The following is a 13,278-nucleotide window of genomic DNA, read 5'->3' on the forward strand; positions in this document are numbered from 1 at the left end:
GAACCGGCAACAGGGTCAGGGTCAAGACTCACTGATACGCCTGGGGAGCGAAGGCTAGCCCTTCTGGTCCAATCCCACAGAAGGGCTACTATAGCACGAATTGCTGAAAAAGTTAATACAGGCTATGATAGAAAGGTGTCAGAACACAGTGCATCGCCGCTAGCTGCATATAGGGCTGCGTAGCTGCAGACCGTTCAGAGTGCCCATGCTGACCCCTGTCCTCCGCCGAAGGCGCCTACAATGGGCACATGAGCATCAGAACTGGACCATGGAGCAATGGAAGACAGTGGCCTGGTCTGATGAATCATGTTTTCTTTTACATAATGTGGACAGCCGGGTGTGTGTTTGTCACTTTCCTAGGGAAGAGATGGCACCAGGACGCACTATGGGAAGAAGGCAAGCTGGCGGAGGCAGTGTGATGCTCTGGGCAATGCTCTGCTGGGAAACCTTGGGTCCTGGCATTCATGTGGATGTTACTTTGACACTAAACATTGTTGCAGACCAAGTACACCCTTTCATGGCAACAGTATTGCCTAATGGCAGTGGTCTCTACACCCTGCCATACTGCAAAAATTGTTCAGGAATGGTCTGAGGAACATGACAAAGAGTTGAAGGTGTTGACTTGGCCTCTAAATTCCCCAGATCTCAATACGATCAAGCATCTGCAGGATGTGCTGGACAAACAAAGCCGATCCATGGAGGCCCCACCTCACAACTTACAGGACTTTTAGGATCTGCTGCTAACATCTTGATGCCAGATAGATTAGCACACCTTCAGAGGTCTTGTGGAGTCCAGGCCTCGACGGATCAGAGCTGTTTTGGTGGCTCAAGGGGATCCTACACAATATTAAGCAGGTGGTTTTAATGTTATGGCTGATCATTGTATGTCTATACAAAGCAGGAACACATCCTGGATCGGATGCTAGTACAGCCACACACTTATTCACACCTAGAGGCAATTTAGATTGGGAGGTACGAGGAAAACTGAGAAGGAAAACCAGACACTGGGGGATCATGTGAAACTCCACACAGACATTAACCCAAGATTTGACACACATTCAGATGCACTGCAAACCAAAGGAACTCCACTGCATTTAATTTGTGTTAAAAGGCTAAATACAAAACCAAAGAAGATCAAACAAATCTATAAGCATCACTGCACACAAACTTTTCACTATTTAATGCAGAGATACGAGAACATGTAGAAATCATATGTGTCTAAACAGAATAGTTCAATGACACATCTAATTTACACAACTTCATACATTTAACCTCAAATGTAGTGGCTAAGGTGTATCTGATGTCTGACGTTTGCTTCTTTTCGTTTTGTACTGGAGCTATGACACTAATGTAGCTAACAAGAAATTACCCAAAATTATCTATATACAGGCACAAAATAGCTCTGTACTAAATTTAAATGACATCATTAAGCTACATCTCATTGTTAAATAAACTAATTTGTAGATATATTCTGTATCTACAAATATAAGTTATAGTGGAACTATATCATCTGCATAACACTATGAACACTGAAGTTTTGTTCATATTTATAGATTTCAGTGATCCCACAGAGTCCTAAACCACATCATTATGAAAGAAAAGAAAATGACATTGCTGGAAACCTAGTTAAGGGCAGAGATTTACAGAAAAGATTTTGGGTGAGATAAACTTTCTTTACTTAGTTACATTAATCTCACAGCCTCAGAGAAAAAATAAAGAAGCAGACATGAAACATGCCTTAGCTGATTGACTGCATTTGGACTAAGAAAAAAAACAGTAAATTTTCTTTAGTAAAACCACTGAATTGTCAGATCAAAAGGGATTTGTGAGAAAGTCAACATTACACAACATCTGGTGTAAGTATTTCTTTGGAACACAGCATTTTCTGTGATCTAGAAAAACAAAAACAAACCAAAAAAATTCCTGCTGAATGAATTGGTACATTTCACTTGGTCAAGGCTGAGTGACTGAAAAGTCCATTTTGATGTCACCAATATTGGGGTCGAAGGTTAAGTTGTAAGACACGCTTGCCCGTCCTTCTCCTGAGCTTTCCCACGGATCCCGTAAGAAATACACTCCCTGTTTTCGGTGTGGACTCCACACACACACTCCCTGTTGAAATACGAGTGCATAAAAGAACATGGTCACCAACAGCTTATCATACATTTAATATTTTATGTTATGTTTCTTTTGTGGAGCAGGAACACACAGATGTATGAAACACCTCCACATCTATAGGTAATGTTTACAGGAAGTAAAGGATGTCATGAAATACCTCGTCATTGACGGGTGCAGTCAGGCCCATGCTGACGCTGATGTCATCAGTCAGGCTATACTCCATCCACAAAGCCACGCCATGACAGCGCCCTCTCCTGGTGAAAACAACATTTTATAAAGTTAGGCGTTTTACTTATATGCACAGATAGGAGTGCGAGAAGCAAAAACGCTGAAACACAAGATGTGCTTGTGAAAAAATGGATATCATTTTCAGGGCTACAGAAATCTCAACTGTTCCATATTTATTTTTTTTAACTTTTATAAGCTATTTCTCACACTACAAGCCTCACACACATTTTCAAAACAAAAACATGTTTAAAAATATTTGAAGACCTCTGATTAATCAGGATCGAGACCAAGAAGACTCAAGATTGACTCGTCGCATTATCATTACTGATGAGCACTAAGCAATTTAGAAAATTTGTTCAATTTTTAGGAGAAAAGTCTCATCATGTACACCCTGCATTACACTTCAGGTTTATTATTTAGTAACTAATACAAATATAAATTAACAGGTTAACATACTTATTAGCCAAAATTCAGTAACGAAAAATTTTTTAAACATCACTTTTACAAATTGGTTTTAATATTCTAGTAATAATAAAAAATATTTGCAGCTTCCTAACTGAATAATTGAATTCTAAGACAGTCAGAACAGTGTTATAAGGCATCTAATGTTGCCCTGTTTTATAAAGTGAAGTGCTAAAGATATATTGTGATCAAAAATGTTACACTGACTTGCATAGGCCAATCAAAATCAATTTATTTGTAAGGCATTTTTTGCAATCGACACCATCAAAATTTTTAGTTTTCTAGTTTTACAGACATCCGGCTATAAGTCTAGAGCTCTACTAAGTAAACATGAGAACAAAAATCATCATCAGAAGAGTTATACCAGATAGTGAGTTTTTGTTCAGGTCATTTAATTAATCAATTATTTGATTAAAATGATTATTTTATACCACTCCTACTCTATGGTAAATACTTCACTGTATTAAATCTCAAGACCTGATTCAAGTTTTAAAGCTTTTTTTTTTTTTTTTTTTTTTTTTACCCAGTAAGAGGCACTGTTCCCTGACTGCTGATTGGCTGCTCAGGGACACACTGTTGGAAGTCAAAGGTCATCACGGAGCGTGGCTTGGACAGGGCTCGACAGGGGTACTCCCACAGGGGGTGAGGTTCTGCCTCACGAGACTCCCGGAAGTCCAGAGAGCGCTGCGGAAGAGAAGCGTCACGCACGACTCACTATTTCAGTCTTTACACACAGCTCTAAAAGACTAAAATTCTGAACCACTGAAAAATATTGAGCTTCCATGAAGATATGGATGACGGTCATTTAACGCCACCAGAATTCACCCACTAAAAACAGGGGTTAGACTACAGGTGAAAAACTACCTCTAGAAATCTCGGATGCCGTCATAAAATCAGCTGATATACACAGATTTATTTGTATCAACAGAAATCCATGAAGCACACAAATCACTAATAACTTCTCTTTAAATGTTTTATAAGAGATCTGTGTTCATGTTATGAACAACCTGATGGGAGCTTGCAATAGAGGTGTGCATCAGGACTGGAATCCTATTACTACTACTACTACTAATAATAATAACAACTGGAGCAGGGAGGGTTTTTTTTTTCCCCTCTCAATTCTGCTGTGGTTTAATTTACGAATCTCTTATATTTTGGTAAACACAACCTACTAATTTCATTAGAATACATCACAGGCAGGTGCAAACAAAAATAATAACTGCTAGAGTGGCCAGGATTGGTAAGAATCCCTATGGGAGTGGATGGGACAGAGACTGAAAAATAAGCTCAGACCCCAAATGTCCTCAAGTAAGAGCAAGATCGTGTACATCATTTACATTTACGGCATTTGGCAGACACCCTTATTCAGAGTGACTTACATTTATGTCGTTTTTATACAACTGAGCAGTTGCAGTGGCAGTGCTGGGATTTGAACTCATGATCTTCCGATCAGACTGAAAGAAATTTGTGTACCTGCACCATTTCATCCATCGGGCTCACATCAAATCCTTCACAGGTTCCGCACGGGGCTCGGATTCTCCACAAATCCTGAAAGAGAGAGAAGGGAAATAATGCCACCTGGTGTTAAAGTGACACTTTCAGGCTGTTCAGTGCATTGGAGTGCAAAAACTTTTAGGATGATTTACAGGATGATTTACAGGATGATTTATAGGATGATTTATAGGATGGCTATAGCATAGCCTGGTTTATATTCACTGCTCTGAGTTGGTGTTTCAATCGGATTACAATTTGTTTGGTTTTAATGTTTGTATTTATGTATTACAGTCATGCTAAGTATCTATACTTAGAGGCTGAGGCTTTCTGCAGAGAATCTAAAGCACCTGGAACTCCACTGCGATCAGGTAGAGTGTGGCGGAGGAAGGCAGGACGGTGGCATCGGGCCGGAGGAGGCAGCTCAGTGCTGTACGGCAGTACCAGAAGAACAGAGAGTGCCAGGGCAACAGGCTGGTACTGAAATACGGCTCGCCAATCAGCACCGAGATCTAACAGCAGGACACACAGACCAAGCTTAGGCTTCTGGATACAACTGTATCAACTTACACATAAACTCCCCACTTAATAATAACACTTAATAATAATAATAACAACTGCAACAACTAAACAATATAATAAATAAAATACAATATTAAGAATAGCTAAAATGTATTTATAATATATACACATCATATACATGTTTGTGGAACCTGTTCAAAAAATACATGTAATAATGTGACCTTGTGTTAGTTGGGGTCTGATTTGGGGGGAAAAATGGTCAATATAAATACTTGATTATATTCTGACACCATAAGACATTGTCTGCTAAATGTCACCAATATTGTTTTGTAGCTATTAACCTGTGATTAGTTGAGTGAAATTTTAAATTAAATATTAATTCAGTAATAATATAAATATTATCAATAACATTAACTATCAATAATAATAATACTAATACTAATACTAATAATACTACTATTACTACTACTACTACTACTAATAATAATAATTAACATTATAAATAATTAACCTAAAAAAAAAGAATAAAATTAATGAAATATTCAAAATGAAATGTAAATAAATAGGTATAACAAACAGAAAACATTAAAAAGGACAAAATATGAAATTAAAAAAAAAAAGTAATAGGAAAAACATAGACAATATAATAATTGTAGATGATATAATAATGAATAACATTATAAGTAATGGTGTTTCATTTATTTATTAACGAAAATAATTGTAAAATGAGAGGTGGGATTTTATAGCTGATAAATCTCTGAGGCTGTATTGAGTTGTACCTGTTCTCCCTCCACATCAGCTGATGTCAGCTGCTCTGGCCGAATCTCTAGCAGCTGAACGCTGTTTTTCAGTGAGTTTGCCTCCAAAAACTGAACAAAAAACACACACAAAACAAGAAATGCTTAAAAAACTGTCTCTGATTTTGTCACCTCAGACATTCACTTCTGTCTCGGTCTCACCTGCTCGATCACTCGCTTTGACATTCCGGAGTTTTCCAAACTGAACACCTGTGAGACAGGCGTAATTAGACAAAAATGATTATTTACTGGAAGTGACTGGGAACTTAGACAATTTAAGACAGTGTAGTCAAGTCAAGTCAAGTCAATTCAAGTCAAACTTTATGTATAGAGCACATTTAACACAACAAAAGTTGACCCAAAGTGCTTTACAATAAGAAATATAAATATAGTATCCAGAGATAACGGCAACAAAGACAACAATAACAACAGTATATTTAAATTAATTAAAAGCTAAAGAAGAATAGTGTAGGTAAATAACAGAAAGACAAACCTAAAAAGAAACACACACCTTTTTAGCTCCAAGCAGATGTGCAAAGATGGGGAGAAGACTCCCATCACTGACGGATAAACACACACTGTCCGGCCTCAGAATCTAAAGGGAACACACACACACGTGTACAATATTTATATTTTTATTACTGAATTATACACTCACACTGAATATATTTCAACACCCTTTAGTAAAATTTTTTGGTTAAGAAATGGTTTAAGTTAAATCCTCTAGAATTAGAAAGTCTAAGTAAGAAATAAGGCTTTGCGAGGTGAGAAATTATACACGTGTAGCACATGACAAATATGTGTTATAGTTGACACTAACACTGTCTAATATCAACTGTAAGACAAATCTCAGTATTATGGCTGCCATAATTGCTTCATCAAACAAGTGTGCCTGTCTTTAATAAACCACCCACTTAGTGTGTCATTACAATCTGAGAGTAGAGGAGGAAAAAGTCCCTAAAACAAGCATTTAGGAATTGATGGAACACTTGTATTTTTACTAAACATAAAATATTTTGACTTATTTACATACACACTTTGATAAGCATTTTCACACGACACATGATGTAAGACTTTTTCACAGCTGAGAAATGAACTTCTTAAGCATGTGTGTTCATGCATGTGTCAGACTGTGCTTACACTGCGGAGAGCGCTGAGGTAACACTCTCGTCTCCGCCGGTCATTAAGCTCCCCGAAGCGCGGCCGCGTCCACAGCAGGTGGGCTTGACAGGTACAGCACGGTGCGGCCACATCAGATTGGTCACTGAAAAAAAAATAATAAAGATAACCCGTCCACTGCACTGATAACACATACAAACACAAATCCACCTTCTGCACTTGGTATCAGGTGCTGAGTGTTCGTGATATAACGATTTTGTGACTTGCAAAAGTTTTTACATTTTAGCAAACCCTTTGTTTTGCTTCTTCACCTAGAAACTTCATCTAACCTATATGAAAGGTGAACCATTGGATTGTCAGACCATGCTGAACAAAACTTACTTCTCAAATTTCTGATTTCAAGGCGAATTTCTGATATTCAATTTCTGATAGTTTGTCATCAAACAAAAATTTGATTAGTGTGAGGCCATATATCCTAGTAACAGCTTGATGTATTGCCATCATATTTAGTACATCTTCCTCCATCGCTAAGGTGTGGGGCCAGAAAGTGCTTGGCCCCTTAAGCTCTGCTTGCAGCTATGCAGCTATATTTATCTTTGCTTGTTGTCTGAATGAGGTTTTGTTACAAACTGTAAAAAGCTGTATTTACCTATCACAGAGGCTATACCACAAGCTGTAGTCATCGTGTGAGACGGTCAGACTGAGCTCTTCTCCCTCACACACACTCCTCTCAGCAGGCAAGAAGTACACACTCTGCATCCAATGATCCCTCCACTAAGCACAAAACACAACACAACACTCAAATCATGAATCACATTAGATATTTCTTCATCCTGTAATCTCATTAGGTGAGGTTTTGCTGCACGTTACAGATGTGTGTGTGTGTGTGTGTGTGTGTGTTATGTTGTGTCTGGCGTACAGGATACTCTCTCAGGTTGGAGTAAGTCCAGCTGGGGGCCATGGAGCAGACGATGCTGCCGCTCGGGTCCATGTCCAAATCCCACCAGGACAAAACTACCTGAGCTCGACCGCTGGTCTCCACCACAAACTTGCACGAGTGTGACTGAGGAGCGCTGCTGAACGGCCTGCTGAAGTCCACACTAAACACACAGACACAACCCTGTTTTCACCAGTGTGTACAGAACACCATACACAGACCATACACTGTGACTCAGTCTGACAAAATGTTGCCAATAAAGCATTAACGAAAATGAGAGAGAGAGAGAATATTTGTTTGATTTGCCAAATTGTCTATTTGCATTAAAAAGTGGGTTTAAACAAAAAAAAAAACAAAAAAAAAAAAAAAAAAAAAGAAAGAAATGTACCTTTAGATGGCAATTTACAAAAGACCTTTGAATCTGAAGAAGGCAGTGTATAAGATCGGACACAGAGATATTATGAAGAAACGAGGGATTCAAACTGAGATGATTGAAAGGAGGTGAAGAAGGTTGGAGGCCCTACATGTAAAAGCAAAGGCTGGCCACGCAAGTAATTAGAGAATGTTATATATTCTCTAAGCATTCTTTTTATATATGATAAAGAATAAATATCTGTGAAACCTAAATGTTTAAATTGGTATACAACTTGTTAACTTCTGTAAATTAATATATACTTTCACAAAATATTTTTTTACTATAAAGATACGCTGCCAGTCAAAAGCTCTTGAACTCCATGTATTAACATTTTTGTTTAAGTTACACATAATACAAAGATTTAAGCATTTGATGGAAAAATCTTGTGTAAAATCTTTATCCTTATTTAATTGCTAATATCGGGTAAACTGTAGAAAAGATTCAAAATACTCCACAAGTTCAAAAAGACAAATGAGATAAGTAAATAAGATGAATAAATAGTACATGTTAACTCCACCTGAACATGGCACACAGGGGTCCGAGGTTGGTGAAGGCACTCGGGGTCACCTGGCTGAGCTGTATATCACAGACAGATGGCGCTCCAGCGCACCGTGTCAATGCAGCAGGGGGCAGCAGCGTGCACTCCTCCACCTGGATGGGCTGAATCTGCGCCCAGCTCCACAGCTGCTCTGACTCCACCACCCGAGCGTAGACCGTGGCACGGTGAGGTACGGCTTCACAGACCCCCTGCAGGAAGGACGCAAACACGAGGACACTTTCATTCCGGAAAAATGAAGCCTGCACTCGCTTCCTTGAGCCACTTCCACTGGGTGAAACTCCTGGATTGCAGAACTGTCATACTGAAAATAACGCCGTTCCATATAGATTCGAGTATCAGCCAGAATGAATGGATACTCCCAGAATCCCTAGCTTTTACCAAGTGTTTTATCAACAATATCTCTAAAAAATTCCAATTTGATATCATTGATAGTTTCATAGTAGTTGCACTGCTAACAGTTAACCCACTCTCCCCTTTTTTTTAAATATACATAGTTAATTATATACTACTACTACTACTAATAAAAATAATAATAATATCAGCAATAATAATCAACCTATTTCTCATATGAATATTTTCATATTTTTTGTGTTTAAAACTCAAGAAGCAAAATTTTTGTACATGAAAAAAGTGAGCATGTTTAAATTTTTTAATGTATAATCCTTATTCTGCTAAATAAAAAAATAACTATTATAAAATTATTATCCTTTTAAATTATTTATACTGTATATCATAACGCTGTAATAGAAAATTCTTTGCACTAAGATTACTCAGAAAATATTGTAAAAAATATTTTAAAACAAAAATATAAAATTAATAAAAAAAAAAAAACTATAATAATAATAATAATAATAATAATAATAACTCTGAATTTATAATCAATATTCAGTAAAATGGTCTTTAGTGGTAACTAAGACATTTAAGGAATAAAAACAATAAAACCAATAAAGATAAATGAACAGACGTTGTTAAACCCTAGGGTCATCAGTCTGTGCATTAGAGTTGTGATAAGAGGAGTAGACTGAAGTGCATGGCTCACTTTCTATTAGGAAGAGAGCAGAATAAAGAACAGATTATTCAGGGACATGGCTCGTACCTGTACCAGGTGTAAGTGTGCGTGTTCATAGCTGGGTAACGCTCCCTCTCCAATCAGCTCTGTGTCAAACAGTTCTGTCACTAATATGTTTGCTTTCTCCTGCATGTCTCCATCTGAATAAAAAAAAAAGCCAGCAGTCATTACAGCATCTTCCAAAATTCACCCTAGAAGGCATCATCGAGATGTTACAAGGCATCATTGAGATGTTACAAGCTTCATCTTTATTTAATCTGAGCTGAATTTAACGTCTTTGACTCGATTATTTCGAGTTGTCGTGTCGCTCTGCATAAAATTAGACATATTTTAATTCATAGCTTATCAATAGAATTACAGTTTTATAAGAAAAGGAGGTTTCCTCTCTTTTTGTGACTCACTCTGGTCTCTATTTTTATGGGTTTTTTATTCAAATACATATATATTTCTCATTTGCTACATTTTGAGCAGACTCGCTCTTTTTGAAAATATAACAATATTATGCTAAGAAAGACGTCATGATCCTCTGAAGAGGGGAATGGTGGCAGGTTAAAAATAAAACTATATATTGAAAAAAATACTCTTAAATTTCTTAAACAGTCAGAGATAAATTCACACATTTACAATTTATTTTGATTTAAATTAATTTGAATGTATTTGTTTATGTAAAGCTGCTTTGTGACAACGTCCATTGTTAAAAGCGCTATGCAAATAAAATGGAATTGGGTTGAATCGAATCTTAAGATGCTTGTTCAAGCACAAATTAAGTTTATCCTAGAGGACCTGCTGCTGATCTAACCTGGACCGACTGTAACCTCAGTCGAGTGCTTGTTGATGATTTTGATTTTGTCCGAGAAGCCGTTTTTCTTTACGATGCAAGCTGCAGCCTCGGCCATGGGCTTAAACACCTGTACAACACACAGAGCAAAGAGCACAGAGTTTATTACCCAGGGCACCTTTTTTTATTTTACAGCGGTCAAAGCACTTCAGATCTCAGTCTAGAGTTTAGAGATCACCTCTACGGCGTAGCAGTAGTCCGCTCCTGCAGTAACAGCCATCATGGAGAGAAGACCTGTTCCTGTGCCGATATCCAGAACGATGACTCTCTCGCCTCGAGCTTTCACCCGGCTAACTGCTGCCCGAATGCCCTGGTAATATTTCTCATTCTAATGGACACAAAGCACAGTTTTCCCAAATTATACTACAAATCAATGACCATTCTGAACACATGAGATCAGATCTGGTCTCCTGGTTTGGACAGAATTCTGAGATCTAACTATTATGGATTAATCCAAAAGCCACGATTATAAAATATTTATTAAACCTGGTCTGAACAATATCAACTGTATCGACGCTCAGGTGAAATGTGTTGCACAAATGAAACTTACCCTGTCTCTGTCGTGCAGCATATCAGCATAACAGGACCTGACCAACAAGCAAAAAAAAAAAAAAAAAAAAGCACAGGAATGAGCAGACACACATCTCTACATCCCTATTTACATAATGCAAATGTATACATAAGGAATAAAACACTTAGGGATGTGCTTTTATAGGAAAATAATCAATGAAGGGGTGGTGTGATGCAGCGAAGCAGCGATACTGCTGATTATTTTCCTATAACAACACAGCCTGAAGTGGTTTATTCCTCTTATAACACAGCAATTAACACTTTTTTTTATTTCTCAAAGAATGGCATATTACACCTTTTTAAAAATTAGTTCGCAGTTACATTTAATATTGTGATATATCCTTTAAACAAGCTAATTCCTATTGTCACTTACATTATAGCAGCTATAAACAGTCATTCCCTCACCAGCCTCTCTTTCTTCTCTCTCTTGAATGCAGCTTATCATTTTACCGAGAAACCAGAAAGACCAAAACCCTGTCCTGAAGACTCTCCCTTGTCTGAGGTTACAGACTGTTACAAAGCACTGACACTGATTTCCTCTATAAATGCGAAATAAACGTCTCCTCACAGAAACCTTCACCATATCAACAATTACAGACGTTTTCAATCAGTTTATGAGGAGCATCCACCTTACACATGAAGTCCCTGTGTGAGTTATTACTATAGAAACGATAATATATTAGAACAAGCGCATTAATAGAAATCTTGCAGCTGGAAGTACTGTCGGATCTGCTATTATTATTATTATTATTATTATTAGTTTACAAGTTACAGTGTGCCTTCTAAAAATATATTAGGATATTGCATTGTATATCTGGAACATCCATCCATCCATTCTCTGTACCACTTTTTCTACGCAATGTTGCGGGGGAATCTGGAGCCAATCCCAGGGAACTTGGGGCCCAAGGCAGGGGACACCCTGGACGGGGTGCCAACCCATCGCAGGACACACTCACACTCGCACACACACGCACACACCCGTTCACACACTACGGAAAATCTGGAAATGCCAGTCAGCCTACAATACATGTCTTTGGACTAGGGGAGGAAACCGGAGTACCCTGAGGAAACCCCTGAAGCACTGGGAGAACATGCAAGCTCACTTTGCAAGTCAAACCTATGATGCTGAACCTGTGTATAAAACCAGTGGTGTAAAAAATTCATCACTGTCCTTAACTGCAATCATCAGTTTATTTGTTTTTTGCGTATTAGATATTAGTAATTGAAAAAATGGTAAAAACAGTGAGATTTCTTAGAAGTTAAGAACTAAAATCCAGGAAATAAACTAAATTCACATGCAGTCTATTGAGGTCAAACTGAGCAGAATTAACTGTAATGATAGATTCATGTAGTTGAATAAATGTATCATTGCTTGTGTATTAAACTGGACTGCTTTTGGTTCTGTGTTTATGGAAATGCTGAGTAATAATGCACTTCTGGACCAAATGTCCACCAGCTTCATTCCAGCTAGGAAGGAAAGCTATTAAAAACCAGTACACAGAGTGAAAGAAAAGGCTTTTTGCTCAGTGTGTAGTAGTTTCCACACCACCTGAACCTAGACCACGAGTCTCTCTCTCTCTCTCTCTCTCTCTCTCTCTCACCCACCTGGCGATCTCCTGATGATAATCATACTCTTCTCCCTCCTCCACCCAGTCCAGCGCGCCCGTGGTGGGGTTAGCACGACCACAAAACGTCTTCATCATCCCACTACTGCAAAACATCACAAATGATACCGATACGACAAATAATCAGAGGCTTATAACGGATTTTGTACTAATCCGGTGTGACTACACTGCGCGCCGCCATATTGTTTCTCGTAACCACGCCCTCTTGGGTCACGTGACCAGCTCTGCCTCCACAGCAGTCGTGTACAGTCGTGTTGTCTTATTAGCATACTTCCCTTGTGGTACAGCTTAGGACAACGTATTCTTGATGATTCTTACTTATTATAATTAATTATATTAATTATATAAATTTAAACTTTTATGTTTGACAGATTATGTCCTGCTATTACATTTTTTATTTGTATTTTTTTAATGAAACCAAGCAATATGATGATATAATATCCATATCATGATAAACTATGTTACAATACACTTTTCTGAGGTCTCATGATAGGTTTTTTAATTTTTTTTTTTTGGATATTTTTCTAT

The 13,278-nt window shown here is 37.8% G+C and overlaps 1 protein-coding gene across 1 annotated transcript; it reads right to left on the reverse strand.

The window, feature by feature from the left end:
- Positions 1-1,065: 1,065 nt before the first annotated feature.
- prmt7 (protein arginine methyltransferase 7) lies at positions 1,066-12,973 on the reverse strand. The gene is made up of 17 exons (XM_026946390.3): positions 12,731-12,973; positions 11,106-11,142; positions 10,734-10,883; positions 10,517-10,625; positions 9,745-9,857; positions 8,607-8,836; positions 7,657-7,837; positions 7,387-7,511; positions 6,759-6,882; positions 6,130-6,213; positions 5,781-5,828; positions 5,601-5,690; positions 4,650-4,811; positions 4,282-4,356; positions 3,332-3,492; positions 2,276-2,372; positions 1,066-2,112 (listed from the first exon to the last, which is right to left on the reverse strand). The coding sequence occupies exons 1-17, from the start codon at positions 12,844-12,846 to the stop codon at positions 1,954-1,956; spliced, it is 2,061 nt and encodes a 686-aa protein (XP_026802191.3). The 5' UTR covers positions 12,847-12,973; the 3' UTR covers positions 1,066-1,953.
- Between the last annotated feature and the right edge of the window lie 305 nt (positions 12,974-13,278).

The sequence above is a fragment of the Pangasianodon hypophthalmus genome, chromosome 7, assembly GCF_027358585.1.
Source record: "Pangasianodon hypophthalmus isolate fPanHyp1 chromosome 7, fPanHyp1.pri, whole genome shotgun sequence".
Lineage (NCBI taxonomy): Eukaryota > Metazoa > Chordata > Actinopteri > Siluriformes > Pangasiidae > Pangasianodon > Pangasianodon hypophthalmus.